General features: G+C 42.8%; 2 protein-coding genes across 2 annotated transcripts in view; one reads left to right on the top strand and one right to left on the bottom strand.

Annotated features, from left to right (window-relative positions):
- The window catches only part of LOC118416305 (major facilitator superfamily domain-containing protein 4A-like), a 16,941-nt gene extending 1,421 nt beyond the window's left edge, over window positions 1-15,520 (top strand). Inside the window, exons 2-14 of the mRNA XM_035821394.1 lie at window positions 5,388-5,788; window positions 8,840-9,017; window positions 9,482-9,499; window positions 10,056-10,304; window positions 10,736-10,868; window positions 11,585-11,647; window positions 12,149-12,243; window positions 12,933-13,126; window positions 13,190-13,257; window positions 13,467-13,600; window positions 14,046-14,264; window positions 14,628-14,748; window positions 15,357-15,520. Coding sequence (XP_035677287.1) covers window positions 5,412-5,788; window positions 8,840-9,017; window positions 9,482-9,499; window positions 10,056-10,304; window positions 10,736-10,868; window positions 11,585-11,647; window positions 12,149-12,243; window positions 12,933-13,126; window positions 13,190-13,257; window positions 13,467-13,600; window positions 14,046-14,264; window positions 14,628-14,748; window positions 15,357-15,520 — 2,013 coding nt within the window. The 5' untranslated portion in view covers window positions 5,388-5,411. The remainder of the gene's footprint in view (window positions 1-5,387; window positions 5,789-8,839; window positions 9,018-9,481; window positions 9,500-10,055; window positions 10,305-10,735; window positions 10,869-11,584; window positions 11,648-12,148; window positions 12,244-12,932; window positions 13,127-13,189; window positions 13,258-13,466; window positions 13,601-14,045; window positions 14,265-14,627; window positions 14,749-15,356) is intronic.
- On the bottom strand, window positions 15,360-26,986 carry LOC118416304 (aminopeptidase S-like). Its single transcript, XM_035821393.1, has 12 exons — window positions 26,789-26,986; window positions 23,452-23,633; window positions 22,808-23,042; window positions 22,193-22,389; window positions 21,219-21,374; window positions 20,660-20,804; window positions 20,043-20,192; window positions 19,577-19,738; window positions 19,178-19,290; window positions 18,732-18,828; window positions 18,105-18,210; window positions 15,360-17,563 (listed from the first exon to the last, which is right to left on the bottom strand). The coding sequence occupies exons 1-12, from the start codon at window positions 26,844-26,846 to the stop codon at window positions 17,521-17,523; spliced, it is 1,644 nt and encodes a 547-aa protein (XP_035677286.1). The 5' UTR covers window positions 26,847-26,986; the 3' UTR covers window positions 15,360-17,520.

The following is a 26,986-nucleotide window of genomic DNA, read 5'->3' as shown; positions in this document are numbered from 1 at the left end:
TATAAACAATGTGTGATGACAAGGATAAATCGAGAAGGTTGATTTTCTTGTTGCTAATCAAACAAAACTGACAAGGATTTGATATCATGTCCTAAATAATCCAAACAATGTGAAACATAACAGATACGTCACATTAGAGATTGGAAGCCAGGGGAAAATTATCTAAGCCAAAAATTATAAATACGTAACTCATACGGACTTGACCAGGGTCTGAGCGACCACACGAATTTTTGATATTTTTAGATAACATACATACATAGTCATACCCCTAAATTAGTTGCAGCATTACAAAGTTCCGCTTGTATTTTAATCTATTATTCATTAATAGTTAGGTCCCTATCACTTAGTCCAGTCTCTGATTCAATAATGCTCTTCAGTGTAAGATATGGACGGTCTCTTCTCCTTTTTACTTTTGGGGACCAAAGGAGCAGTTTACCGGCTGGTTGGCCATGTCAAGATAAAGAAGTTTAAATCCTAGGCGGACCCTGAAATCTAGTGCTAGCGCCACGTTACATTTCTTCACCTGCCACGCAGACAACATTTATGTCTGTTTGTAGCAGCCGACTCTGTCTGTGTCATGGTTAATGTGCCGAACGTGAAGAAATGATGCATGACGTGTTCATTCTGAACCTTCTCATTTTGCTGATCAGGAGTGGATGTACCTTTTGTACCGATAATTTAGTTGTACGTGGCGCCCCTCTGGCGTGCTTTATTCACAGGAAAGAGTTACTTGTTGATTATGTAGTAATGACCCCCACTGAGACGGTAATGGTTTCAAGGCCATTGTCACAAATACATTAAGCAAAATGATTTTATTTTCTGTAACTATATAGGAGAGACCTAAACATTGTTATATAACGTTAAAGATGTAGCAATGGCACCCTCCAAGACGGTAATGTTTTTTAAGGCCGTTGTCACAAATATTCTAAGCAACATGATTTCTTCTTCTTTTTTTTTGTATATAGGAGAGGCCTAGCCAGTATTACATAACGTCTTTACATAACGTCTATCTGTCAGGGGCTCATTGGGTCTTCTAGGGGCCTGCTAGAAGCATGGAAGGACTGCTAGAAACATTATTAAGTTAGGCTAGGAGAGACAACTGATTGGCTCCAACACATACAAATCTCGAAAATGAAGGTACCGCAAGAACCTGCTAGGCTCACTGAGGGCAGCCCTAAGGCACAGAGGACTAGGACCATTGCGGTTAGAAAGAAAACTACGGGAGCTATGGAAGCTCGTGAGGAACAGGACAAAGTAGAGAGAGATGAAGAAAGACTGATTGGTTACAGCTATAGAGTGTTTGTCCAAACCACTACAGCAGAAGAGCACATTGGACTACTACTACTAGTAGTAGTAGTACTCTACTACTAGTAGCAGTAGTACTAGGAAAGCCTATGCACGAACTGATCAAAATCTAAGACTAGTTTTATTTAAGACGTTGATCGATCAAGTAAGGAATTCTTGTCTTCTACGGTTTCACCTGATATTTTTGGGTCGTTGTAGAGTCAGGTGACGGTGTGATGTTTACATACAGTCACGCGCGACAAACTGAGAATGGAGACGACAAATATGTAAACCTAGTGATCGGATTTAGACTGTCCCAAATAGGACAATCAAGTGATTGTCCAGTGCAATAGTGGCAGGACGTGTGACAAGAAGTTATTTATAATCAGTGATAGGAAAATCTGAGATACAAATTCCTTACGTTCTCTCTTACTTGTGTTTTTGCAAGGGGTAAAAAAGCGCTATTTCTTAAAGACGGTGAGTGACGGGTGCTTGTGTAGTGACAGGTGTGGCAAATATCTCAAGAAAGACATGGGATAGACATTTCCTTAATTCCTCTCTTCCTTGTCTTGTTTGTAACAGATAGAAATGTGCTATTCCTAATAAACGGAAAGTGACTTGTGCTAGTACAGCGACAAGTGTACATGTGTGACAAGGAGTTAACTGCAAGTAAATTTAGGAAGAAAATACGCGTACGAAGTTTGTAAAATCGCCTCTAACTTGTTTTTTTGTGCGAATATAAACAACTACAGTCCATGTCCTTTCTCTATTCCTTCCGCGCATGCTACCGTGTATTATAGTGACTGACAACTTGCAACACAAGTAGAAAGGATAAAAATACTTTCTGCAAAAGTTCGGCTGTTGTGTATCAACAGAGCTTTCAATTTGTAGTCTGCGTAGTTTTATCTGTTGAAAGATTAACGTAGCCATATACAAACATAAAGGTACCTTTACTCCATACTTTTAGTGACCTTTGCAGCCATAAATGTTAACAAGAAGTTGAGTTATGGTACCCGTTTGTTCCGACAAAGGAAGTTACCGAAGTGCATGTTTACATTATGTAGATTTACACCATCTCATATTGAGTATAACCTGTATCAAGTACTATCGCCGTGAAACCTGACCAGCTGCGAGATTTAGATTTATCATTTTACAATGTACTACGGTGGCAACAGCTTAGGCCGTATCTATAGTAATGTCCATTTCAATAATCAATTCCTCAGCCCTATCTTCCGAAGTAACACTGGAAAAGGGTAACTGTGAAGATAACCTAGTCTCTACCAGACGCCTAGCCGAATAGTAATAGTGGACCAAGCCAAGTGGCGAGTCTGATGGTATTGTTGAAATAGATACAGTTCTTGCCAAACCTACCATTCTTTGTCTTACTAAAGTGATCCATGATAGACTGAGTTGACGTTGAAAGGTTTGGAGGCGTATCATATTTACAGTTCGTCGTTCTACCTGTCCTAAAGGTGTCTTGTGAATGTAATTAAAAAGGTGATATACGACCGGCGGCTACTTAGGTTGCTGAGAGCAGCCACGTGCACGAGCGTATTGTTGTCAGACAAGGACACGGTGTGCAGACAACACAGCACGTAGAGGTCATGGCCAGCCGTACTGAAGGATTTTTTTTCTCCAAAATTTTGCAGGAGAAACCAACGTTTGAACACATTGGAGTTGTTTGTAAATGTATTTGATTAACAAAATATATTCATTACGCTTAACCAGCAAGCGGCTGTTACCCGCTCGTCGCATATCGACCAAACTCATGTCTAGGGTAGTAGGGGCAAAACTTTGTCGGGGGCATGTTGGCCCTGCAGCCGAGTAGCTGGACTGTAGGCCCTGGTGACAGTCTGGTTTCCATATTTCAAGTCGATACACTTGATATGTTGATAGAAGACTTCGGAACATGCATTTTGATCGATGAAAGAAACAAAACTATTCAGACGTAGACACAACAAAGGTAGATTGTTTTGGGTCGTTTTTTTTTGCGCTTCAGGGCGAATTCAAGCTGCCACACGCACAGGGCTGTTGCGCCCCGAACCGTGCCTGCCCCATTCCGTGCCCATTCAGGCACGGAACGTGGCACTGCCCGACTGCCCCGGTCTGTGCCCAGAAGCGCTGTCAATCACTATGACTGACGGGGTAGTGATAACTAATTATTCACGCCCATGTTTCCAAATAAGGCTTGATCTTGTCCTTTTTGATTCCCACTATATGATTTTCATCCATAAACTGTGCATCGAAGACACAGAATTTAGCACGTCTATGTGAGTGCATCCCATTTATATTACATTTAAATATACCACATATAAACATGACAACGTCCAGCTGCACCTTGATCAAGTCTCCAAGCCTTAATGATTCAGTTCGTTGTGTCAGACCTCAGTGCACAATTATCTGAGGCACAGTTTGTGCCCCGAACCTTGCTTTGCCCGAAACCGTGCTCAAACTGTGCCTAGGCACGGTTTGGGGCAAGGCACGGTTCGGGGCGCAACAGGGCACTAAAGACGGCAGTTCGGAAAGGTCATCCCACAAAATGTCACTGACCTTTCAAAACAGTGCACGTGATGACGTTATCATCACGTGGTTCTGACAGCACTGTGATAGTAACATATACGCTATTTGAACCCTTGAAAACCGGCTCAGGTCGAAGGGATTACTTTGTATGTAAATCAAGGCTAAATAAAGGTTGAAAAAAATGTGTTATCGTTGTTGGTTGGCCGTAACCTCCAAGCAGATGTGAGGAGCCTCAATCGTAATATGCTCTCCTAGCTGCTCCTTTTCTGTATCAAACTGCTATCTTCAACTAGATGTTGGGGATGCCTGATCCAAGGATATCCAGGTTAAATAAATGTAATTCATTCATCCATTCGGTCGTTCATTCTTTCGTCCATTTATTCATTCATTCATTCATTCGTTCATTCAGCTATTCAGTCATCCGATTAGTCAGTCAGTCAGTCTTTCATTCAGCCATCTATTCATTCAGTCAGTCATCCAATCAGTCATTCATTCGGTCGTTCGTTCGTTCGTTCATTCATTCATTCAAGGTTTGTCACAGGAAAGAGCAGTTGGGAAAACGTAACGCTTTAGCCTCCCCGACATCTACTTGGAGATAGTTTGGTAGGCCGGTCTGCCAATTCGTCTGTGAAAAATATAACCGAGAAAAACTATGAAAATGATTTGCATACTTGTTCGTAAATAGGTCATGGCCTGAGGACAAAGTGGTCATAAAAAGTGGAAAATGATATTATCTTTTTTTAATCTTGATTGAAAAATATTTTAAACGAGAGAGTGACGCAGACCACACAATTAATATGAGGCTGCCATTCGTGTCCCAGACCGACAAATCTTATTATCCGAGGTCCGGGTTAGAGGGAAATTTTGTTTGGTGATCCCTTGGGGCTCACTGTGGGCACTTTTTCACCTTGTCCCAGTACCTGAAGTTTCCATGTCTGTACTAATTGTGGTGACCTCAGCATTTCTGCAATTAATTGCTGTCTTCACAAAAAACGATAAAAGATTCTTTCAGCAAGTCATGCTGCAAAAAAATCAAAATAAGTTTAAAGTCTCAAATAGTAGCTTAGTGGCCTGATGCTTTATTTCTAATTCTATTGATTCCAAAATCCCAATGTTAACACGATTTGCATGTAGATACTTGAACATATTTACAAGATGATATTAGCATATTGATAATCACAGTCATTTACATAAAACAGGCACTGACTACAAAAGTGACATAGCAGACATAGCAATATTTACATCTGATCATGGATATTTACATGGCAATGAATGTCACTATTTTCAGCTATATTTTCAGCCATGTTATAGAAGTACACCTAACCTTGACTGGCGTTTTCCCGGCGTTATACCCATGTAACATGTTGAGAATGTTTGCTCGGCGAGCTGGGTCGAAACGAATGACTCTCGCAACTTGGCCCCGGTCGACCCTCAGTGTGTGGCACCAAATATCGATTGGCAAGCTGCCTGGGAAAGTTCCCATCTGCTCTGTGAGTTAGAAGAGAGAGCGTGCTTGAACAGCGCGGTCACAGTTAGGCCGTAATACGATGGAATGTTTACCGTGTTTGTTGTGTTTTTCGTAGGAAGCTTAGCGTCGAGATCCAGGCATGGAGAACGGGTCGGCACTCCCGAGAAGTGAGGGGGAGGACGCTCCCGTGTCGGCGGGCCATGTCGCTCATCCGCCCGCCAAGCAGAACGGAAATGTTGCGAAGAAAAGCAACGGCAAGAAGAAACCCGAGGAGAAGAAGAAGAAGGAGGAGACGACCCCGACAAAGACAGTGCGGCTAAAGGACAACTGGCAGAGCACGTTCACCTACTGTAGTGTGTTCCTGAGTTTCGGCACGTGTGTGGCTTTCCTGGGCCCTACCCTGCTGGACCTGGGGTGTCTAACCCGCAGTAGTCTCGGCGACATGACATGGGCGTTCTTCGCACAGTCTCTCAGTCTGCTAGTGGGATCCACGTTCGGAGGGCTGCTGGTAGAAAGGTAAATAAACACACAAGTTCGAGTTCATCTATGTCAGTACTTACATGACATCATAGAAAACGCAATAACTTTCTTCTGAAGGACAAGTCAGACGAGTGCGTATATTCAAGTCCGTATGAGTTGCATATTGACATGATTATATTACTTTAGCTCAAGTGAACTTTGAGGCCGACGATGTATTATTGTTGGTTGGGTAACCAGGTTCACAACGGTGCATCAAAGTAAAGAATAAATTCTTCCCTGCAAACTCTACCTAAACCCAAAAAATGTCAATGCGCAACTTATATACAGACTTGGATATACGAGCTTACGTGACTGATCCTTAACATAAAATATTGCGATTCACGTGCACCGATACCTGGTCAAAAATCCGGCTAGTCCAATTAGGTTTTTCGTGACTCGAAAGTTGGATCATTTTGACTGTTTACAAGCTTGAGTGCGCTAGGGGTGGTATGCTGTTTTTCTTTTCTCTCGTGTATGCGACAGAAATTTCGAACAGGTGTACAAGTAGGTGCTGACATACTTTTATACACTAATCGCTTTTTTACCTGTCTGACCAAACTTTTCACCTATCACCTGGAAAGGCGTGAATGTTAATGTTCTGTTGCTAGTGCAGCAGTCAGGCCAACTTGTAGGGTATAGCTAGGATGATTAGATGACCACAACGTAAAACGTTGTCTTGGTGTTTTCTAAGTGGATACTTGCCAACTTTCCTACTTACAAGCGAAGCACTGTCACTGCAACTGTGTTTCTCTCTCTCATGCTGCTCAGTCTAGGGAAAAGGTAAGTTAGTGGCTCGGTCATTTTTGTTCTTCTCTAAATGACCTTAAGGAACATGTTTTGAAATACGTTGGAAAAAATTTGACCCAGTTGGTTGCGACGTTTTAAAATGACGTCAGAGTAAACTCCGCTATTTAACAAATGACCCGTCAAAACTAATTGGCCATTGCCCGGTTACGCCTTGGCAATTATACCCGTTTATAGCTGCACAATTATCCCTCATGTGGGTCATTGCATGGATTCTACTATGGTGGGCAAATATACCGTCTGACGGCATCACATTCAGATAATATGGTGCAGTAGTGTTACAGTACCCTGTATGCTGTACATAGTAAAAACTGGACTATTCTAAAATTTTTAACTTTCGTTCAGATATAAATATGTTTGAATTGTTCCTGTTCATTTTTAACCTTTTCTCGAACTTCATTTAACTTTATTTTTTGTGCATAATATCACGTACTAGTCTGCACTAAACTGACTGACGGCAGTAGTTGTTCGTATGCTGTTGCAAAATATAGGGAATTTTAATATGCAGCTATGCAATACAAACGAACAAACAAACATGTCCTTTACACAAATCTGCTGATATCGGAAGATAAGCATCATCCATGTAGATCTTTATCTGATAGGAGCCCCCATGTAGTCGTGCGACTTCTGTAGGATAACAAAAACGACCGCTTGGGAATAGACTTGCAGCCTGACCTGTGTACCACAGGGTACAATTATAGGCCCTGCGCTGTCATGTCATCACTCTTGCTCAATATGCGAGAGTAAAACAGTTCTTAACTGTGAGATGGAGAGATAGATAGTAAGGTTCAGTTGCGAAGAGGTCAAATGATGTGGTAGAATAATTGCATCAGTGAACTTCATAGGGTTACTATGTTGCAAAAGTGGGCTGTACAGGCGGCAGATTTTTATGATAGAGCTATTTTGTTGGTACAAGGTTAGTGAAAGATGCTGACACGCGCTTTAGTGAGCAAAGGATACTAAGACCTGTAAAAAAACTTCATAAACTTGTGAATGATATCGCAAGTTTGGCTGTCAGTATTAAACATAAAGCATTGCGAGGTACATGTCTTAAGCGGGACAACGTATCATACCTAACTAAACATGCGCATGACCCACGCATTCAAGCGTATTATCATGCTTCTTCTCCACAGTAATTATGGTGATGAATCAGCCTGTTGATCAAAAAGTTTCAAACAATAGCTTTTGACAATACACCAGTTATATGAACCCCCTACAGCTAAAATGTATTTATCAAATTATCGTATCGGTTGCTGCGTGTAAGTAGCCGTCATTGCTCTCTTTTATCTCTGGTCAGCTGCTAGTCCCTCTCACATCCACAACCCATCTCTGCAAGGTTTCGCTCAGCCGGCCTTATCCAGGTTATCGCTTTGGTCGCCACTACTTTTACACCAAGTAACAAGTCACGCGACAAACGGTACATGCGGGGATTGAAAACTGTCAATATTCTACACGCTTACGTTGATATTGATGAGGCCCTTGCTGTTATTCACGGACGACTGGGCCTTTGATCTTATCATTTTTTGCCTTTCTGTAACAAAGCTAATTGTTTCTCAAAAGGGAGAGTAAAAAGGAAGAGTATACTTTGCTTAACGTGCCATTGGTAATTCATGAATAGACTGAAAATATTATGAACTTTAATTGGCAAAAATCAATCAAGCAATTAGCAAAATGTCAGAATTAATTCTAGACAAAGGCCAATTGATTTGATTGACGAACCTTTTGATCTTGATGGACAGCCGTTTGTCACTTAGTTTGATTGATGGGTCCTCGTTTCTCGACGAGAACAATTTGTCACTCAAGTCGATGAAGATTAGGCATCCAGGTGATGACTCAGAGGTACTCAATGCAAATTCTAAAGTTACTCCAAGAAACTGGATACGTTTTGTTAAGGTCCGATAACTCAGACCAGATGCCAGATGAAACGTCTAACCGTTTTAAACGTAAAACGTTTCCAGTTGCCTAAGTAACTTTTGCATTCGGAATTTATCGCTTAATGTCCTTCTGATTGACATCTTTTTGCACTAACCCTTTTTCAAATCATGTTTTCAACTTTTTCAAATTTTCACGACTTTTCTGATGACGATAACGTTGATGAGGATTCTCCGCAGACTTTAATGGTCGATCGTTTGATTCATTGAATAGAATATTGACCCATTCATTGATCAAATAAATGATTGATCGATTGATTTATTCACACTCACATGGTCGGCTCATTCCTTACATCTCCCTCTTGATTGACAGGTTTTCAGGCAACCCTACCCTGTTGGTTGCCGTGGTAACGGTGGGCGTGACCCTGTCCGTGATCCCCCTGTGCAGAACCCTGTGGATCCTGACGATGGTGCTAGCCATCATGGGCGTGGCCATGGGCTGCATCGACACCGTGGCGAACGTGCAGCTCATTAGAATATACTCACATGATGTAAGTAACGACATTCAACTCATTAGAATATACTCATATGATGTAAGTAGCGAAGGAATGGGGCCTGGATATACCTGTGCAAATATGGAAATAGGCTCCTCCCTGGATATACAAATTTCAACATTTAAAAAGGGTAATAAAAGTAATGATGATTTTTAAGGATTGACACCGTGGCGAAGGTGCAGCTCATTAGAATATACTCACATGACGTAAGTACAAAGGTTAACGTCTTTGTTACAACATAACTATGGTAATAACTTCTGAATTTTTAAGAATGGAGTTAGGGTTTGTTCCTGTTAGAAAAGGATAGTTTTCAAATAGGCAACCGACAAAATACAATTGTCGTTCGGTTTGGTTGTCATTCTATAACTTGTGTATGGAGTAATTCTGAATTAAATATCTTATACTATCAATCTCACTTTTCCCAAATTGGTGTTAACCCGTCCTTTGTTGTCTCCTTGCAGGTTTCGCCTTTCCTGCAGGTACGTCCGCATTATTTAATTGTCGCTGCAGCTACAACTTGGTAGATTTACTTAGACTTAGATTCTCTCACTCGGATGTGTGAGACCTCTGATTCAATCTCAGACAGTTGTATTTCTTCCGACATTTAGCTCAAACAAGATGACTTATTTTCCTAAACTTGTCTATTCTTTTAAGGTCTCGACAAGAAAAATACTGTAACTCTACAAAATCTTACTTTTAACGTACATCACCCTTTCAAACGGCTAAAGGTCTAATGATAGCTTTCAGTCATAGAATAGATTATTAATGGACATACAGACTCAGTCACGTTTTGTACCGCAGCCTTGCTGTAACGCCCCCATGCGGCAAGGAATAGTACACTCTACTTATATTAGGCTATTTTCACCAGAACGTCGTTTTCTCTCTCCGTAACTAAAGAAAGAAAGATAGTGCATGTCATCTAAATCTGATCATCTGATGGTTTGCAAATTCTGTCCAGTTGCTTGAGTAACTGGTATCTTGTAAATCTTATTACATGAATGCCAATCTTCATCCACATTCTTCTTCCTACTCCAGGCCTTGCATTTTTGTTACGGTCTGGGCGCCTTCATCAGCCCGATGGTTGCCGAGCCCTTCATCCTGGACCAGGACTGCGACACGTTCCTCAACGTCACCTACTCCAACGACTCCTTCATCCGGGACCTCATGCCGTCCGAGGGCGTTGACCCCACGGGGATGAACAACGTCACCAAGGCGGAGTCCCTGGATGAAGCCATACACAAGACGGAAGTGCGATACGCCTTCTGGATTATGGCCAGCTTAAACGTAAGCCGTTTATTATACTTAAGGGTCGCCTGAAATGTTGTTGTAAGACTAGGCTCTTGGATGCAACATTGTAAGGTCTTCTTAGGGCCTCCTAGTACGCCTGTCAATTTGCCGAAGTCACGTGCCCAGAAGGCCACGTGAGATCACGTGTCCAGAAGGTTACGTGCTGGAAAGTGTGGTTCACTCTACCTGACGAGGGCTGTAGGTATATATGGCAATTTGGTAAGGTCACCTTTTGACCCTGAAATAGTTTTGTCACACAAGTGTTGATGGGATCTTCAGGTTTAAAGACTTAGTTGAACACTTACGTTATGACATTCATGACCAAATGTAAAAAATTGAAAATAATGAAACAAATTGGTTGAAGTTCGTGTCGCTATGGTATCATTTCCCCTTAATTATTTTATTTTATGCCGCCGTTCCTTTTGCAGATTCCGATTGCCTTCGCGATCATGTTGCTGTTGATCCACCAGCGGAACGACGGGAAGCATCGCGGGAAGCTGCTGCTGCGGGAGGGTGTGAAGGAGGACATCATGAAGTCTAAGAGGGGGTACGAGGACATCGGTGAGTCACAAGAGATAAGAAGTTATTGTATTAAAAGGGGGTTCTAAAACTCTCACGCAACAATACTTATAAAATATCTAAACAGGATACCTTTAAACACTTTATGTCATGCACGAATGAGCATATAATTAACGCATAATGGAAAAATATCTCAGTGTGTTTCAAAAATTAAAGAGACAAGAAGATATTAGATGCAGCAATTAACGACAGTACTATGATGTTTCCTATAGAAATGCATGATATCTTCGATCATTTTCCATTTGGTGTATTCATTTTTGCATTTAGCATACGGACATGAGCATGTAATAAAGATATTATCATTATAAATGGCATCCTTCGTCCAGTATTGACCATGGTAAAATCCTAATTCATATAAGCCCTAAAGCCTCGGTCCAGTATGAAAATTGAATTCTCTGCCACATAGGGGAGACTTGCATTGTTACGTTATGGTTTAAGTAATTTACAGTTAAACCTGTACACGAGATCGACTAACTCCATACAGGGTCTTTCTGGTGGGTATTTTTTCTATTGATACAAACATTAAGAATCCTGTCCACAATGACTCCCAGTCCACATAAACCGGGTTTAATCTGCCCCCGGGCCCTACTAATGGTCTAATGGACAGTTTTGATTATCTGGAAGATGGCATTCCTGCTTTCACAGCTTGACAACGACATTCAATATCACAATTGTTGATGAAATTTTTCGGCTTTTAGTGGAAGCGGAACATGAAAATGAACGTGAACATGAAGGGGCGGATGAATCTGGAACGTTGATAGGTAAACCGGTTCTAAATACCCGTGGCACAAAGACTAAGGTGCTTCGGGTATGAAAGAAAAGTAGTCCGCTTGTAACCATGATCATTAAAACAAGGTGTTGTGGGGGCTGGAGCTTCACAGTTGCACATTTACAACATAAGAAATCACAAAGGACATAAGTGGTGGCAATCAAAAGCTATGAAGGGTTGTAGGATCTGGTAATTCTCTCGCTTAGAGCTTACTTGGTGATATCTGGCGCTCTCACGTTTTTACGTCACGTCATTAACCTTTCGGAAACGTGGCGTCATGAGTTGAGAGGTCAAAGGTGTCTAGAAGTCGACATAGTCCGGCGTCAGGGTTAAGGGAGGATAGATGTGTGATGTATATGTAAAAATTATGAACTTGTTGAGTGGTTTTTATGTTGAATGAAATGATTTTGGACTGATAAAGATAAAAAAGAAAAAATTCTACAAACACAAATGAGTTTTCTTTCTACGATGTATGACGTATCTCTTCCCTCAGGTGATGAGAAAAAGGAGATCCCTGCCAGCAAGTTGAGAACAGTTGTCGTCACGATGTTAACGGCAACACTGCTGTTCCTGTTCGACGGCATACAGGTGAGTGTTTTGCCGCGGTTACACACATTTTTATTGCCATGCATCCATCCTATTCTAGCTCCAGTCCGCATCTCTGGTCGATTTTTTTTGGCAGAACATTTGGCAGGGAAACGAACAAAGACGCGAACCGGATCTAGATCCAAAGTTATCAGGATAGATAATAGACTAAGATCCTGAACGATATTTGCGATACGTTATAGTCTTCACTTCCTCAGCATTGTTCAGATTTCCTGTAGCATGATGATCGCAGCATTATTGTATTGATCAAGACTAATTCTACATCAGGACTTAATGATTCGGCTGTATGTCGCATTCTGATGAAGCAAACTGACACTACAATCAACCTTAAGAGCTCGAGGTATTTTGATAAGAAGTCTACCTTTTCCTATAGACTCTGTCATAATCAACTGTAACAGTGGGGTTAAAGCGCCAATAGCTGACCAGTCAAACTGATCGGAACCTTTTGGTCAACCTGCAATGGCGTTGGGTTAGACGCTGGCGGGCCGGGTTCGGATCCCAGTAGTCAGCAGACTGTTTCTACTCGCCTCTAATGTTTCCCAACCTCCTGTGTTTCCCCAGGCCGCATTTGCAGGCTGGATCTGAAGAGAGACATGGACCGTATGACCTTTGGGAAATCTATACTCTACCATTAGGCCATATATACTAATCAACCTCCCCTGTTTCCCCAGGCCGCCTTTGCAGGCTGGATCTACGCGTACGCCGTGATCAGTAAGGTGGACCTGGGCTCGCGGTACGCCGCGTACCTGACCGGCGCGTTCTGGGGCAGCCTGGCGCTGGGCAGGCTCGTCTCCATCCCCATCGCCACCAAGCTGCAGCCCCCGGCCATGCTCATGTGTAACCTGGTAGGTGGAAACTTCCCTTAAACCTAACCCTTAACCCTAACCCTTAACCCTAACCGTAACCTGACCGGCGCGTTCTGGGGCAGTCTGGCGCTGGGCAGGCTCGTCTCCATCCCCATCGCCACCAAGCTGCAGCCCCCGGCCATGCTCATGTGTAACCTGGTAGGTGGAAACTTCCCTTAAACCTAACCCTTAACCCTAACCCTTAACCCTAACCGTAACTTGACCGGCGCGTTCTGGGGCAGTCTGGCGCTGGGCAGACTCGTCTCCATCCCCATCGCCACCAAGCTGCAGCCCCCGGCCATGCTCATGTGTAACCTGGTAGGTGGAAACTTCCCCTAGCCCTAACCTTCTAACCCTAAGTCCCTAACCATAATCCTACTTACCCTAACCCTAACCTGACCGGCGCGTTCTGGGGCAGCCTAGCGCTGGGCAGACTCGTCTCCATCCCCATCGCCACCAAGCTGCAGCCCCCGGCCATGCTCATGTGCAACCTGGTAAGTGGAAACAGGACTGATAGATATTTGCATGTTTTTGGGTTGCGTCACTATGTTCCGACATCCCAGTCCTAACCTTAACCATAATCGTAGGTGTGTTGGAACCTAAGGAAGTTAATATAACATGTGACTTAGAGGCGTAAGAGCGCTGGATTGCACCTGAGATGTCTCTGGTGCTGCTACAGTTGCATGATGAATGATAGCAACAAGCGTGTCTGCTTTGGAAGCTGTGAGAGATAGAACTGGAGAGAGGGAGAGTGGGATGAGAGTCAGAGAGAGAGAAAGACAGAGAGGTTGAAGCTTGAAGACCGCTGTCTAACATGGCCTTGAGATTGTCGTTGCTTAAGATAGATGTGGACACATAAATACATGAAATCAATCTTTCAATATAAACCTTTGCTTACTATATTTTGTCAATTTCCTTTTTTTCCTATTCCATGTTCAGGTCGGTTGTTTGGCGGCCATCTTGGTGATCCAGGGCATGCCCCACAGTCCCATGGCATTATACGCAGGCGCCATGACCTTTGGCTTCTTCCTGAGCAGTATTTACCCGTCGTCCATCGCGATGGCTGAGCGGAACGTGCGCGTGACGGGCGGGATCACCAGTGCGCTGGTCATCGGGGCCGCAACGGGCGAGATGGTGCTGCCTGTGCTGGTGGGGAGGGTGGGTGTTTTTTGTTTGTTTGTTTTTTGTTTGTTTGTTTGCATCGCACGACCTGCAAACCACCTTAAGACGTAATGGATTAGTGTTGTACGTTGGGTACAAGCTGCTTAAGAACAGATCCACTCACACCCTTATTGATAAGTGTGGTCGGGTCTTGAAATGTTGGAGATGTGGATTGTCTCAATCACAGAACTTAGCGTCGTATCGGAGAGAACGTCCCTAACTGAAGCTAGGCACCCATTTACACATGAGTGTCTGATTTCCCAACATTTTTTTTCTTTTAAATTTTGTGCTTTATTCACGACCATGATCATTGTCCGTAAAAGTACTGCAGATTCTGACGTTTTCCCCTTCCCCCTCCAGTTGTTTGTATGGTACGGCCCGCCGAGTTTCGTCGTGTCCTGTTGTGTGGTGGCCGCGCTAGGCATGATTGTCTTCTGCACACTCTGGTTCTACGCCTCTGTCTCCAGCACAACTCAAAAACGTGAGTTTGAACTCTATATCGTCTATTACTATTATCAAAATTAATGGCGACAGACTTAAGCCAACGGCATGTTTTCTTGTCGCCACTAGACGAAGTAACGTTTGAACACTAAAACAAAACACACATTTGTATGTAGATTGCTAATGTTATGATGAACGCAAAGTTATAGCCGAAAGAAGTGACGTAACCGTTTGGTGTGTTAAGGCTGGACCTAAATTCAGCAAAAGTCCCAACCAAGTCTTGAGGATGCTGCAATCATTGTGGGAATTGGACAAAAAAAAGGTTGAATGATTTTCCAGGCGAATTAGATTTCCAAGGAGTTATTACTTGCACTCATGGTGTACCTCTATGGCCGGGTAACTCCTCGGAAATATCGATCAAAAGACGTTTTCATCAGGAAAAAGTGTCTGATAGGGACTTGGCGTCCCGTTTTCCACTGTGCCATCCCCCATTTATTCCCACCGTTGATTCTTTCAATGCCAGGCTGGAGGTCTGCCTGCCGTACTCAGCCCCTGGTAGGGTCATATTAGGGGTATTGATGATGACAATGATAATGATAATGATGATGAGTACTATTTCATCCATGTGACGCTCTCTGTTGTTTTCAGAGTCGAACTCTCAACCGTACTGGTGGTGCCGGTGGTGCTGCTCCAAGCGTGACACTCTCCTGAACAAGGGCCCGACGTCCTACTACACTGTCATGGACGATACGGTCGAGCTGGCGAGTCTGCCCAAGTCCCCAATATCCACCGAACCCAAGTCAGGGTCATGACGAACGTCTTAGAAATATTGTATGCCTTTATTATCAAATTGATTATTCGTTAGAAAAAGCGTTGCATCCAAGAGCTGAAGCTCTTTAGAAACAATGTTTTGCAGTACTACATCGTCATGTTCCTCTTTTATTAAATGACAACATTATACGGACCATTCAGTAGATTTAAACTTTCAGTATATTGTAACTAAGGCAATTTTCAAACATGTTTTTGCTTGTTTGTATATCTTTTTGAAATTGGCTACTTGAATTCACTGGTAACCTAAACGTATTGCACTACATCGGTGCAAAAGTACCTCCAAGGCAGAATGAAGAAAAACGGGGAAAGGATGTACAAAACTAAACTAAGAGAAAGTGTGTCATAAACTAATGTTATGAGCTACCTTGTTGTTCCCGCTCCGCATGGCATTGTGGATAAGGTTAGAGACAAAGGCTGCTATATAGAAATTAATGATAAATTGTCAGATTTTCAATGGTGGCAAAGGATCATCATTTCCGTGAAAACAGATTTTGCGAAGACACGCTTTTAGTAGGTACAACTGGCTTAAGGCAGAATTGATCCAGTTTAGATACAGGGTATCTACTTTTTCCGAACCTGCTCAGGAGAATGTGTACAGCGATCGAGGTAGGTAAATGAACTTAATTATACTGAGTCTGCCTCTAAGTTAGTTCTACTTTTCTACATAGAATCGAAAAAAGCAAGATATTAAGAGTGGCATGTATACGGAGAGCCCAGTTTAGACACAGAAAAAACCTTTATGCCTTATGATGTTATGAATTTGGAAGCAACATGATGTCAGTATATCTATAGATATCTAAGTCTAAGAAAGTTGGTGTGTCTTAGAATACTCATCAGTGTCCAATGGTTCAAAGATGTCCACTAAGATACATGAAGTAAGTGTATAAATCGGCTACATATTAGGGATGTGACATCGATGCGAAATGCACGCTACGCAAATGCCGTAAGAGCACTCATGTTGAGTGTTCAGCACTACTAGATTAGATGTATTATGTCCAAATGTATATAATACATATTAATATGTTATCATAAACAGATATTGCTCGTGGACTGCAAACATTAAGCAGATGGAGTTTACAAACAGGAAGTTGTAAAAGTAAAACAGGACTATGGCTTTATCAAATTATGTACATATATATTAATGGTATTGTAACTAATATATTCAGTACGTATGCGGTAAACAAAGGAAAGGAAAGTAGAACGCTGATGAAGAAAAGTTTCAGCAATCTAGTTCAGTCTTTAATGAGTCTTCCTTGCTGCTCGAACACAATGATGTATTAATCACAATAGAAAAATGTTACAACGACGAAATTATCCGTGCTTACCATAATAGATGTTGTGGATGTAAATAGATATCTTGAGATGTTATTATCGCTGCTCTTAAATGAACATATAGCATCTATTGTATTCCCTGTAACTCTCAATGTCCGTGGCTCTATGCATATGGATTGTATGAAAGCCGTCAATGCAAGTACAACTGAGAATAAAGAAGTGTTTCGTTGATGAGAAGTTGGAGCATGATGGAAATGATCTTTACTGATTTGAATAGTTCTCTACTACTAAGTATATCATATGTGTGAATGTTACGTTCGTCACATACAGCAATTTGATACAAAGTGAATCAAACGTGTTTATGCGTTTGCCGTTCACTCGTTGAAATAGGCCAGACAGAAATCTACAGCATCTTTTGATCTATGTGATCATTTGGTTTACTCGCATTTCCAACAAATTGTCTACATCATGAATCAATAGTCATAACGTATAAAAACGTAACACAGCACTTCAAAAAGTGGCTTTTTCAAAAGTATCTTATCCTGAATATTCTACTTGGTTAAAGAGAGAAACGTATAATATAAATCAATAAATATCGAACGGAGATTCTCAATAAAATTCCACGTTAGAAAATACAAAATTTTAGATTTTCAATGCGTCGCTTTGTCTCTTTCCACCACTCCGTGTTCTACTGGAGTTCGCGCATGCGTTATATAGGCTGGTCCTGGCTGAAAGGTTCGTCCACTTTTCGCCTGCAGAAATAAGAAGACAAAAGATGAAATTATGTTGATTTAAGCTGACGTATACTGTAAGATCGTGTGACATTTGGGGTACTGGTTCCACAACATACGCCTCATCATCATCATAATTCCAGGTTGTTTACCCGGATTTATTTTAATTTGCTTTATTCTCCCAGAGTCAACGATCAATGACGTTGTGGCCTCGTCCAGAAACAAATGGCACAACTCAAATATCGGGGCATAGGACAATAAAGGACACCCTTTGTGGATATCTACGTCAGTTATAGTTCAAATACAAGGGCACCCTCATGAAACATTTTTGTAATGTCTTCTGCTCTGATCACAGTCAACTCTGAATTGGTTTCTTAACACTTACTTACTGTTCTAAAAGAACGTTGACTGGAAAGTAATGATCACAATGATTTGAAATTTAATGGATATTGATAAAAGACGTTATAGAAGTTATGACCAGAAGTTTGTAATGTGCCACTCATTTCTTGGTGTTTGTGAGAACTTATTGATCACCTTTCGTAGATTTTGAAAGCGTACTCACGTCTTGCAGATAGTGTAAGCATACAAGGCGATGGCCAGCAAGAACAGAACTCCAGACGACACGAAAAGGATTATAGACAGGGTGGACACGCCTGTGCCGTCATTTGCTTTAAGAAAACGTTTACACGTAAGGAAGAAAGATGAACAGTATAAATCTTTCTCAAAATATGTCAAATGTGTAAATAATCATAAGGGAAGATGAGAAAAGGACTCCTCTTCGAAAGCAATTCACTTAGCTCAATTAGAACTAGATAATATCACTGTGTACAAATAATTCAATATGACAATATATAGTCAATATATAGGATATTTAGACCTTGTAAACTGAAATGAAACTTTAACGGTAAACTTGCAGCTATCAGAGGGGAGTCCAAACGATGAACTTGTTACACTTTATCAGTGTTCTCTCAGTTGAGGCTCAATGATCCTTGGGGGCTTCCAACTCTTAATGACTTTACTGACATAATGATATCCAAGGTATTCCTGGACCAATGATTTTTACAACGCTTTCTGGATCGCATATCGATCTCTCCAAAATCTTTCAACAATCGTAGATGCAAGTGATCATGACTTCTTGTTGTTTATGGTCTCAGCCCTGTGTAAATTTTACCTTGTGGTTCCAGCCTACCTGAACTGAGGAACGCAAAGGACACAGCGCCTCCCTGCGGCCCGAAGAGACCCTGCACCTGCCCAGTGTAGACGAGGCTCCCTTCCACGGTCATCAGCTATTTCATGATAAGGAAAACGAAAATAGGTGAAAATCGATTACAAAGAAAAAACATAAATGTCTGGCACATTTGCTCTAAAAGAGACTACACAGTCTCATGAAAATAAACCTGTGTGCGGTTTGCACTGCGCTTGCGTCAGGTTAAAGGTTAAGGCCCTTCACTTGTAAAAGGGTATCTTATCTTGTCTAGACCATGCTCGTTAATGCTTTTGTGTCTACGGGGCGTTCAAATTTGACGTATTACTCTCAATGAAGCGCAGTGTACATGCGCAGTTCAAACCTCGAACCGGCTTATCACTCATATTCCAACACTTAAAGATGGCTTACATATATGACGTCACACTGACCTGACCGGACATGACCCATGCCATGGTCTGTAGCGGATCGATTTGACCCGGAAACGCTTTGGTTGGCTCGGACAGGCGAAAGGTCAACTGGAGGGTCTCGTGGTCGAACCGACCTGTCAATCAAAAGTCTCTTTTAGACGTTATTTTCATAATAAGTTCATATGTTGAAAAATAATGTATATATAAATTATTTATGCTAAATGATGTCTTCGTTGAAATAGAATACATGTATATAGAAGACGTAAAACCTAATTCCCAGTCTATTTTAAGTGACCTGCTGCATAGCAACACACCACCACCTCCTGCCAATAATTGCATGAATTGCATAAAGTAAAATCTGTTATACCCCCAGTAACTGCGAGAGACTGTGATCAATCCACTTATAAGTACATCGTTTACCTGCGAGGCTGAGTGTCAAGGTGTCGTTAGAGAACGTTGCCATGACGACTTCGTCTGTGTTATATGACGTCACCGTAAAGCGGAAGTCGTTTGGCGCGTAGGGAAGCACCAGGTTTCCTGTCATGCGCAGACCTGTCTTGAAGTCTTGGGGAACTGCGGTTCCTGGGTTTAGGTAGAAATCGAGACTTGCGGGATGAATGTAACTTCCCAGTTTGGCATGATTACCAAATGCAAGGTATGACAGCAATTAAAGTCTGTATTAGAGATGTGTTCTATGCTGATGTTGTTTTTATTAGTGTTACGCCGATAATATGATTCGATATTCTGTTCTGCGGTCTGGGGTACAATATCCCTAGGCTACATACTGTAACTCCTCTGGCATGTTATCTCTTCTTTTGGCCAATTTCTCATATTTTCAAGTAAGTTATGAAGCCTTGTAGAGACTAGGAGTAAGGAAACGGGGTACCTCTGCACGTGGGGCCATTGGCGAGTTCCCACAGCATCCCAGAGACAGCGTCCGTTGTTTTCTTGAGGAAGCTGAGTCTCTCCGGAGTGACCCTGGACATGTCGTCACAGCCGTGGTGGTAACAGCTCTGCATGCCGCCGCGCAGGTCACCTGACACAGGGTATAGTCAAACAGACACAACATGTGAGTATTCAAGGTATGTGCCTTAAAATAATAGTACGTATAGGGACTACTGAAATACTAGTGTTGACTACTTCTAGACTGGCTGGGTTTGGCTTATTCTGTTGAAGGAAAGGGAGACACTGTATTTATCAATTTTTACTACTTTTGTCAGCAGTTAGTGGATATGTATCTCTAAGGAGATGGGCAATGGTTTGATTATGCAACCCCTGGCGACTCGCATTGGTGCTGCAATAGGCTTTTGTGTCTTATTCTGGACATACTGTCGCCTTGTCTTGAAAACAAGCGCGTAAACTGGTACGTACGCACGCATACACACATACATGCGCACGCAGACACCCACCCACGCACACGCACATCCGACAGTAGAGGGAGAGAGAGCTTTTCAGTCTAAAGATTAACAATTGTAAAATGTCCATATCCAAAGGTATACGTACCTGTGTCTGTCAGAAACATGGCCGTGAGGTTGTAGTTGCCCGCCCAGAAGTTGTAGAAGTCCCCTCGGATGAGCGCCTGGTAGACTTGCGCGTAGGGGTTCGCGGGCAGATCGTTCACAACGTCGCTGATGGGAATCTGCAGGGACTGTGGTGAGGGAAAAATCCTAGAGTTTGTTTATCTATTTATTCTTATTCATTAAAGAGAGAGAGGGAGGAGCTTAAGAGAGACAGCTTGAAGCTTCAAGACAACAATGCAAAGATTAACCATTGCACACATAGTTTGTATTGTTTTATTACAATGTAGGTCATATGGCACTTGGTAAAAAAACTTTCTCTTAATCTTCAGGAAATCTGCATGAGCCCCCTTAAATCGATCAATGTTGGTAAACTGTCTGGGGTCTGCAATGCACTTTCAAGGTCCATGATCATGTATTCACTAGAAATTACAATGGATCGATGATGGTCGGTGTGACCTCTCAGTAATATACGTCCTGTCATCCATACAGTAAAAAGGGGCAACCGTTTTTCATTGTCATTATGTCTGTTTGTTTATATTTACATGTGTTTTGTACTGCGGGTTGTCCAGTCCCGCCCACCGCTTGTTGAACGTGTTGAGGAGCGGGAAGTCGTCCGGCTCTCGGGAGATGGTGGCGAGGAAATCTCCCCGGAACTCTCCGTTAGAGATGCTGGCGTACGCCTGGGTCAATCCTGGCGCCTGTATGTATCCAGGGAGCAGAAGAATAAAGATAAGGAATAAAAGATAAACATGTATGGACAAAACGTCGATGAAGGTTATATTATACATCCAGTTGGTAGGCGTAGGTTCCATTTTCGAATCGGGGCTCGGCTGGGATGCTTGCGGAAACCTCCGTTAGAGATGCTAGCATACGCGTTGGCCAACTCTGGCACCTGTGTCCAGATAAGGGAGAAGAAAAAAAAAGGACGTTTCAGATAAAAAGATAAACATGACGTATAGACAACACGTCGATGACCTCCTTTCGTCAGTGACACTGAAGAGATCTGAAAAAAAAGGTTTTTTTTAATACCCTAACTATGGCAAGAACAAATTGTACAGATGATAGTTTAGTATATTACTATGATAGAAAAAGAATCATGACGATCCGTCAATCCCTTTTTGATTTTCAAACTCTGGCACCTAACCAGCCCCTGCAGTTCCAAAACAAGCCACTAAGGAGCCCAAATCTACAAAACGTACTCTCGACCCCACGAGCTACCTAGCACTCAAAAACCATGAACACAGCATGTCCATAACTCGAGATATCAAACGCGGGTTGGCTCCTTGTTGGACAACGACAAGCGCTCACCATTCCGAAAATCTGCCCCCTCCCCCTGGGATGACCTGTGTCCCTTGGCTGTTGTTATAGTTCATTTTTGTCATCAAAATATAAAAACTATAGCACCTCCTGTCTAAAAGAATTTTAAAAAGGACGTTCTGCTGCAGTCACACACCAGGACTGACCACCCAAGACCAACTTTGACCTTTGTCATTTTTTCCTAGGCCCTAATGCTCACCATTCCGAAAATCTGCCCCCCTGGGATGACCTGAGCCTCTCGGCTGCTGTTGTAGTTCATGATGGTATCCATGACGACGGCGCCCATGAAGTCGTCAGGTTCCACGCCTGTCTGAGCGAGGTACGGCAGGAGGATAGTGTTCACGAACTCCCGGCTGCCGCAGCCCAGGCTGTTACAGGCCGAACCCGCGGCGGTAGCTGTGGTTACAGAAAAACACACACACTTACAAACGGATGTTCTGATGCAGTATCGAGGGAAACCGTCAAGAGGCCAAATAAATCTAGATGTAAAACGATTTTTTTCCATAGGTCAATTCCTATGTCTAGCCTTTGTCTTGAGCATAATAGCGATTTACGTCTTCAGATGCTATGGTACGACATATAGGTGATGAGATACGCCTAATAGCAATTACTCAAGCATCAGGATATGATTTTGGAAATGGCAAGACGTTTCGGATAGATAACGTCCGTTATCTTCCGTCAATGACACAGAGACTACGGATGTTATCTGGATCGTTTGACCGTTTCATATCCAGTGGCTTGAGCAATTGCTAGTTGGCGTATTCCCTCGATGTCTACCCTTCATTGACGTAAAATGAAGTTTGAATGTCCTTACCGAGTTCCCACTCCTCCAGATCGAAAGCCGTGAAGACGACGGTGTAGTCCTGCAGACAGGGCTGTGAGGTGATGAGGCGGGCCGACTCCAGCAGGGCGGCCAGCCCGGACCCGTTATCGTCCACGCCGGGGGTGTCGCGCATGGTGTCGTAGTGGGCGGACAGCAGGACGGGTCGGTCCCCTGAGGTCCCCGTGAAGCGGCCCGGCCACAGTCCCACCACGTTAGCCCCCGTGTACTGCGAAATATAACATGCTGCGATGTTCAATACTGACCAGAGTGTTAATACTCAAACCCAATACTAGAAACGTGTAGCGCACATAACCTTAACTGCCTCCTTCAGGACGAATGACCCAAGTACTAAGACAACGTGACTAGACGAACACGTGACTACCTGGACACGTGGCCCATAAAAGTTTCATATGTTACATAAATACACTGTAGAGACTAGGCGATTTTTACTGAAAAGTGGAGAATGAAAAATTTTGCTGTCTCCGTGACAGTCTAGCCTGGTATCCATTCGTGTTATAAATATTTGCGGAGAGGACAAAGGAGACTCGGGAGCTATAATACGGCTGGATACTAGGCTATCCCTAGCCGACAAGCAAAGATGAACTTGTTCTTGGTGTCGTTGTTCCGTTACTTACCTGCCTGTTTGTAGTCTGAAAATTGTGCAGGAACACCTGCATGCCGTAAACCCTCCAAGTGTCGTAAATGAAGTCTCGCGCGGCCGTCTTGCCCGGCAGGCTGGTCACGTGATGGCGGTTGGTGCTGAAGTGGTCCCGGAGTAGCGCCTCCAGGTTAGCGGTGGTGGAGCTCTGACTGGCGGCTGGGAAAACAGGAATGAATGGTGAATGCATATGGTTCACCTGAAGTCCCTGTCTCACATAGCCTACCTCCCCAACCCAAACCCTACCCCTACCCCTAACACTAACCCCAACCCTAACACTAGCACCAACCGCAACCCCTGAACCCTAACCGTAACCCTCCAAGTTCGCCTTGGAGTTTGGCTGGCGACTGGGAAAACCAACAGGAATGAAAAAGTATGGACTTATTTGTATCATTGGTAGCCGATATGGGTACCTTCCGATTTCTACCGGGGCTCATTGCACTCGCTGTCCAATTTTTTTAGGAGAGCGAGTGCAAGGGTAGAAATCGGATGGTACCTAGACTACACAATATCTCCTTGGACGATTTTGACCAAAAACACCCCTGAAGTTCCAGAGCAAGCTGCTAGGAGAGAGGAAAGAGGTCCATACACAACTTCTTTCTTGCATTACAGGCTATCTGTCACCCAAAAAAGTCAAGACCATAGCATGTCCCAGTCAACAGACGCCATAGTGAATGGTTAGCCCTCAGAGCTCTGGCTGGCTGGAAAAATTCACAGAACTGAATAATGAATTGTAACGTGAGTTCATCTTGTCTCACATAAATGTAGCTGAGCATGGCCTCCCTAACCCTAACCCCAACCCCAACCCTAACCCTAAACCTAACACCAACCCTAACCCCAACCCCAACCCTAACCCTAACCCTAACCCCAACCCTCATTGTGTACATGTACCTATATTCAGCGCTTTTAGTGATCCTTAAGGCAACGTCAGTAATACTATCCAGAATTTGTGATAAAGGTCAAATAGCGTTTACTTATGATTTTGATATGAAAAACAGACTGGATGGATGTATTTGTTTTGCTGTTCAGGACATTAATAATCCTCTTCAACAGTAGACATACAGATTGTCCTTTGTACCAGGTAGCCTTAGTGACACTAGTGTCAAATGAAATTGGAAGGCTTTAATAAACACCAACACCAATCCTAACACCAACACCAACCCTAGCCCTAACCCTAACCCTAACCCTAAACCTAACCCTAAACCTAACCCTAACACCAACCCCAACCCCAGCCCTAACCCCAACCCAACCCCAACCCCAACCCTAGCCCTACTCCTTAGCCCTAGCCCTAAACCCTAGCCCTAGCCCTAACCCTAGCCATAGCCATAGCCATAGCCATAGCCATAGCCATAGCAATAGCCATAGCCATAGCCATAGCCATAGCCATAGCCATATAGCCATATAGCCATATAGCCATATAGCCATATAGCCATATAGCCATATAGCCATATAGCCATATAGCCGCCATATAGCCATCATATAGCCATATAGCCATATAGCCATATAGCCATATAGCCGTATAGCCATATAGCCATATAGCCATATAGCCATAGCCATTGCCCCAACCCTAACCTTAACCCCAACCCTAACCCTAACCCTAAACCTCCAGGTTAGAGTGGGGATTTGGCTGGCAGCAGGCCTAGGTATAAAAAAAGTTATTGAAATATTTGCATAATTAGGATCTGATAATCTCCCACCTGCCATAAACTACATATGTTACGTGTATTTGGCTCTTATAATGGACAACGTTGTAAATAATCGAAAAAAAATCGATATTTATAGTGTTTTCCACTATAGGACTCAAATACATGCAAAAGTGACAAGTAGTACAAATTGATGACTGACGTGTAAATATTGTGACTTAGTCAAAGGTTTACATAACCAATCATAGATTAGGCAGTTGTGAAAGTCATTTGCATAATTAGAATATTTAATGGATATAGAAGGTCTCCGAACTAACAAACTGTTTGGGATAGTTTTCGTCCACAAGGCAACGTCTGGCCTACGTACTCTGCTCTAGACACACATTAATATGTCACTTATTTACCTGCTGATAAGAAAATAAACACCAGTGAAATGAACAACAATCGCCTGAGTTTCGCAGGCCACAGCAATGTAGAAAACGTGTACAATTAAGGTTAAGCTGAAGTCTGTACGTACGAAACCTTATATGCATCATTCGGGCTGAAAAAGTGTCCTTGTTTAGTGTTACTGTTACTGCTACAGGATAAACAGATGTGTTCCCAACACACCCGTCCAGCCGTGACCGCGACGAAAACAAAGCATTTGACCCTGATTTAAGGTTCAATTTATCACAATGTCAATGTTTAGCCGATCGTTAGACACAGCCGACGCGTATTTTTCATTGCTTATCTAGCTCTAGTTTTCCAAAGAGGGTGTTACAGCCACAAACAGTTACAGTTACCGACCACCGGCAAGGATATAAGACAGCATTTTCCGAAATATAACAGCTGGTATTTGTGTATTATACGACACATAGTACATAACAATCCCAAATATACCCTTATTTTACGATCGCACGCCGAAGGTGGTAAAGTAGGTAGGCAAACCCAGTCTCCTAGCATTTTTGAAGCCCTAGGGACTGTGGATTGTTATCCACTGTGTCTAGGCCTCGGTATACACCTTTCTCACGCGGCGGCCATGATAGATCTAAAACGAGTTCAATGAGGCAAACAAAAGACTGTCCATCATAATTAGCAGTTCAACCAATTATAGCCTTCCAATTAGGAAAGTGACCAATAAGAGATTTGGCTGCATGTCCGTCGAATATATGCATTATTATGTTTTTATTTTGCATCTCTTAAGGGACGATGGGGTCAGTCTACGCTACTCTAAATTGATACATCTTTCGGTGCATAACACTAGTTATAATGTTTATTATTTGATCTTATATTGTGAAAATTTGTGTGGTTTGGGGGAAATCTAAATAGGAGCTGATTTTAGAAATAAGTTTTGTCTGTTTGCCTCATTGACCTCGTCTTCAATCTATCATGGCCGCCGCGTGAGAAAGGTGTATTGGGAGGCGGAGCCCATTCCTCTCCTTCCACCGCCTTTTACCTCCCCAACCGAAGTCAGGTACCCAAGTCGTGTAAAGCGGCTTTGCCAAAAGAACACAATTGGTATCATGGCGCAATTTGAAAGCAGAACATTTGTATTCTGGTTTAAACATCTTGCAGTTACGCCAAAGAAAAAAATGCAACCCCACTTGCAATGAACGTGACCGGGGCCCTTAAATTAGACAGCTAAAGCCCATACTTTTATTTTTATTACTCAGAAAAAACACATACACTTACCTAGTGCTGACACCAGGGCTATCATCGCGCAGAATGCTGTCCTGAACATGGCTGTCATGTTGGAAATACGGCTTTGTGAGAAATGTAGAGGTTCCGAGCGCCTGTTATGCACACAGTGAGAAGACCACGGAGCGAGTGAACTCTAGATAAAGTACACAGCGAGTACAGCGGCCTTTATACCCTCACGTTCAATCTGAC

Source organism: Branchiostoma floridae, chromosome 5 (assembly GCF_000003815.2).
Source record: "Branchiostoma floridae strain S238N-H82 chromosome 5, Bfl_VNyyK, whole genome shotgun sequence".
Lineage (NCBI taxonomy): Eukaryota > Metazoa > Chordata > Leptocardii > Amphioxiformes > Branchiostomatidae > Branchiostoma > Branchiostoma floridae.
Note: the sequence above shows the minus strand (reverse complement) of the source record. Positions and strands in the feature narration are given on the sequence as shown.

Bases quoted from the DNA above. Each gene is read 5' to 3' on its own strand.
- LOC118416304 (XM_035821393.1), bottom strand. From the start codon at position 26,846: ATGACAGCCATGTTCAGGACAGCATTCTGCGCGATGATAGCCCTGGTG. The intron at 23,634-26,788 runs GTAAGTGTATGT...CTGTTTTCCCAG, and splicing joins AGCCCTGGTGTCAGCACTAG to CCGCCAGTCAGAGCTCCACC. The intron at 17,564-18,104 runs GTGAGTACGCTT...TTATTTCTGCAG, and splicing joins GCTTACACTATCTGCAAGAC to GCGAAAAGTGGACGAACCTT.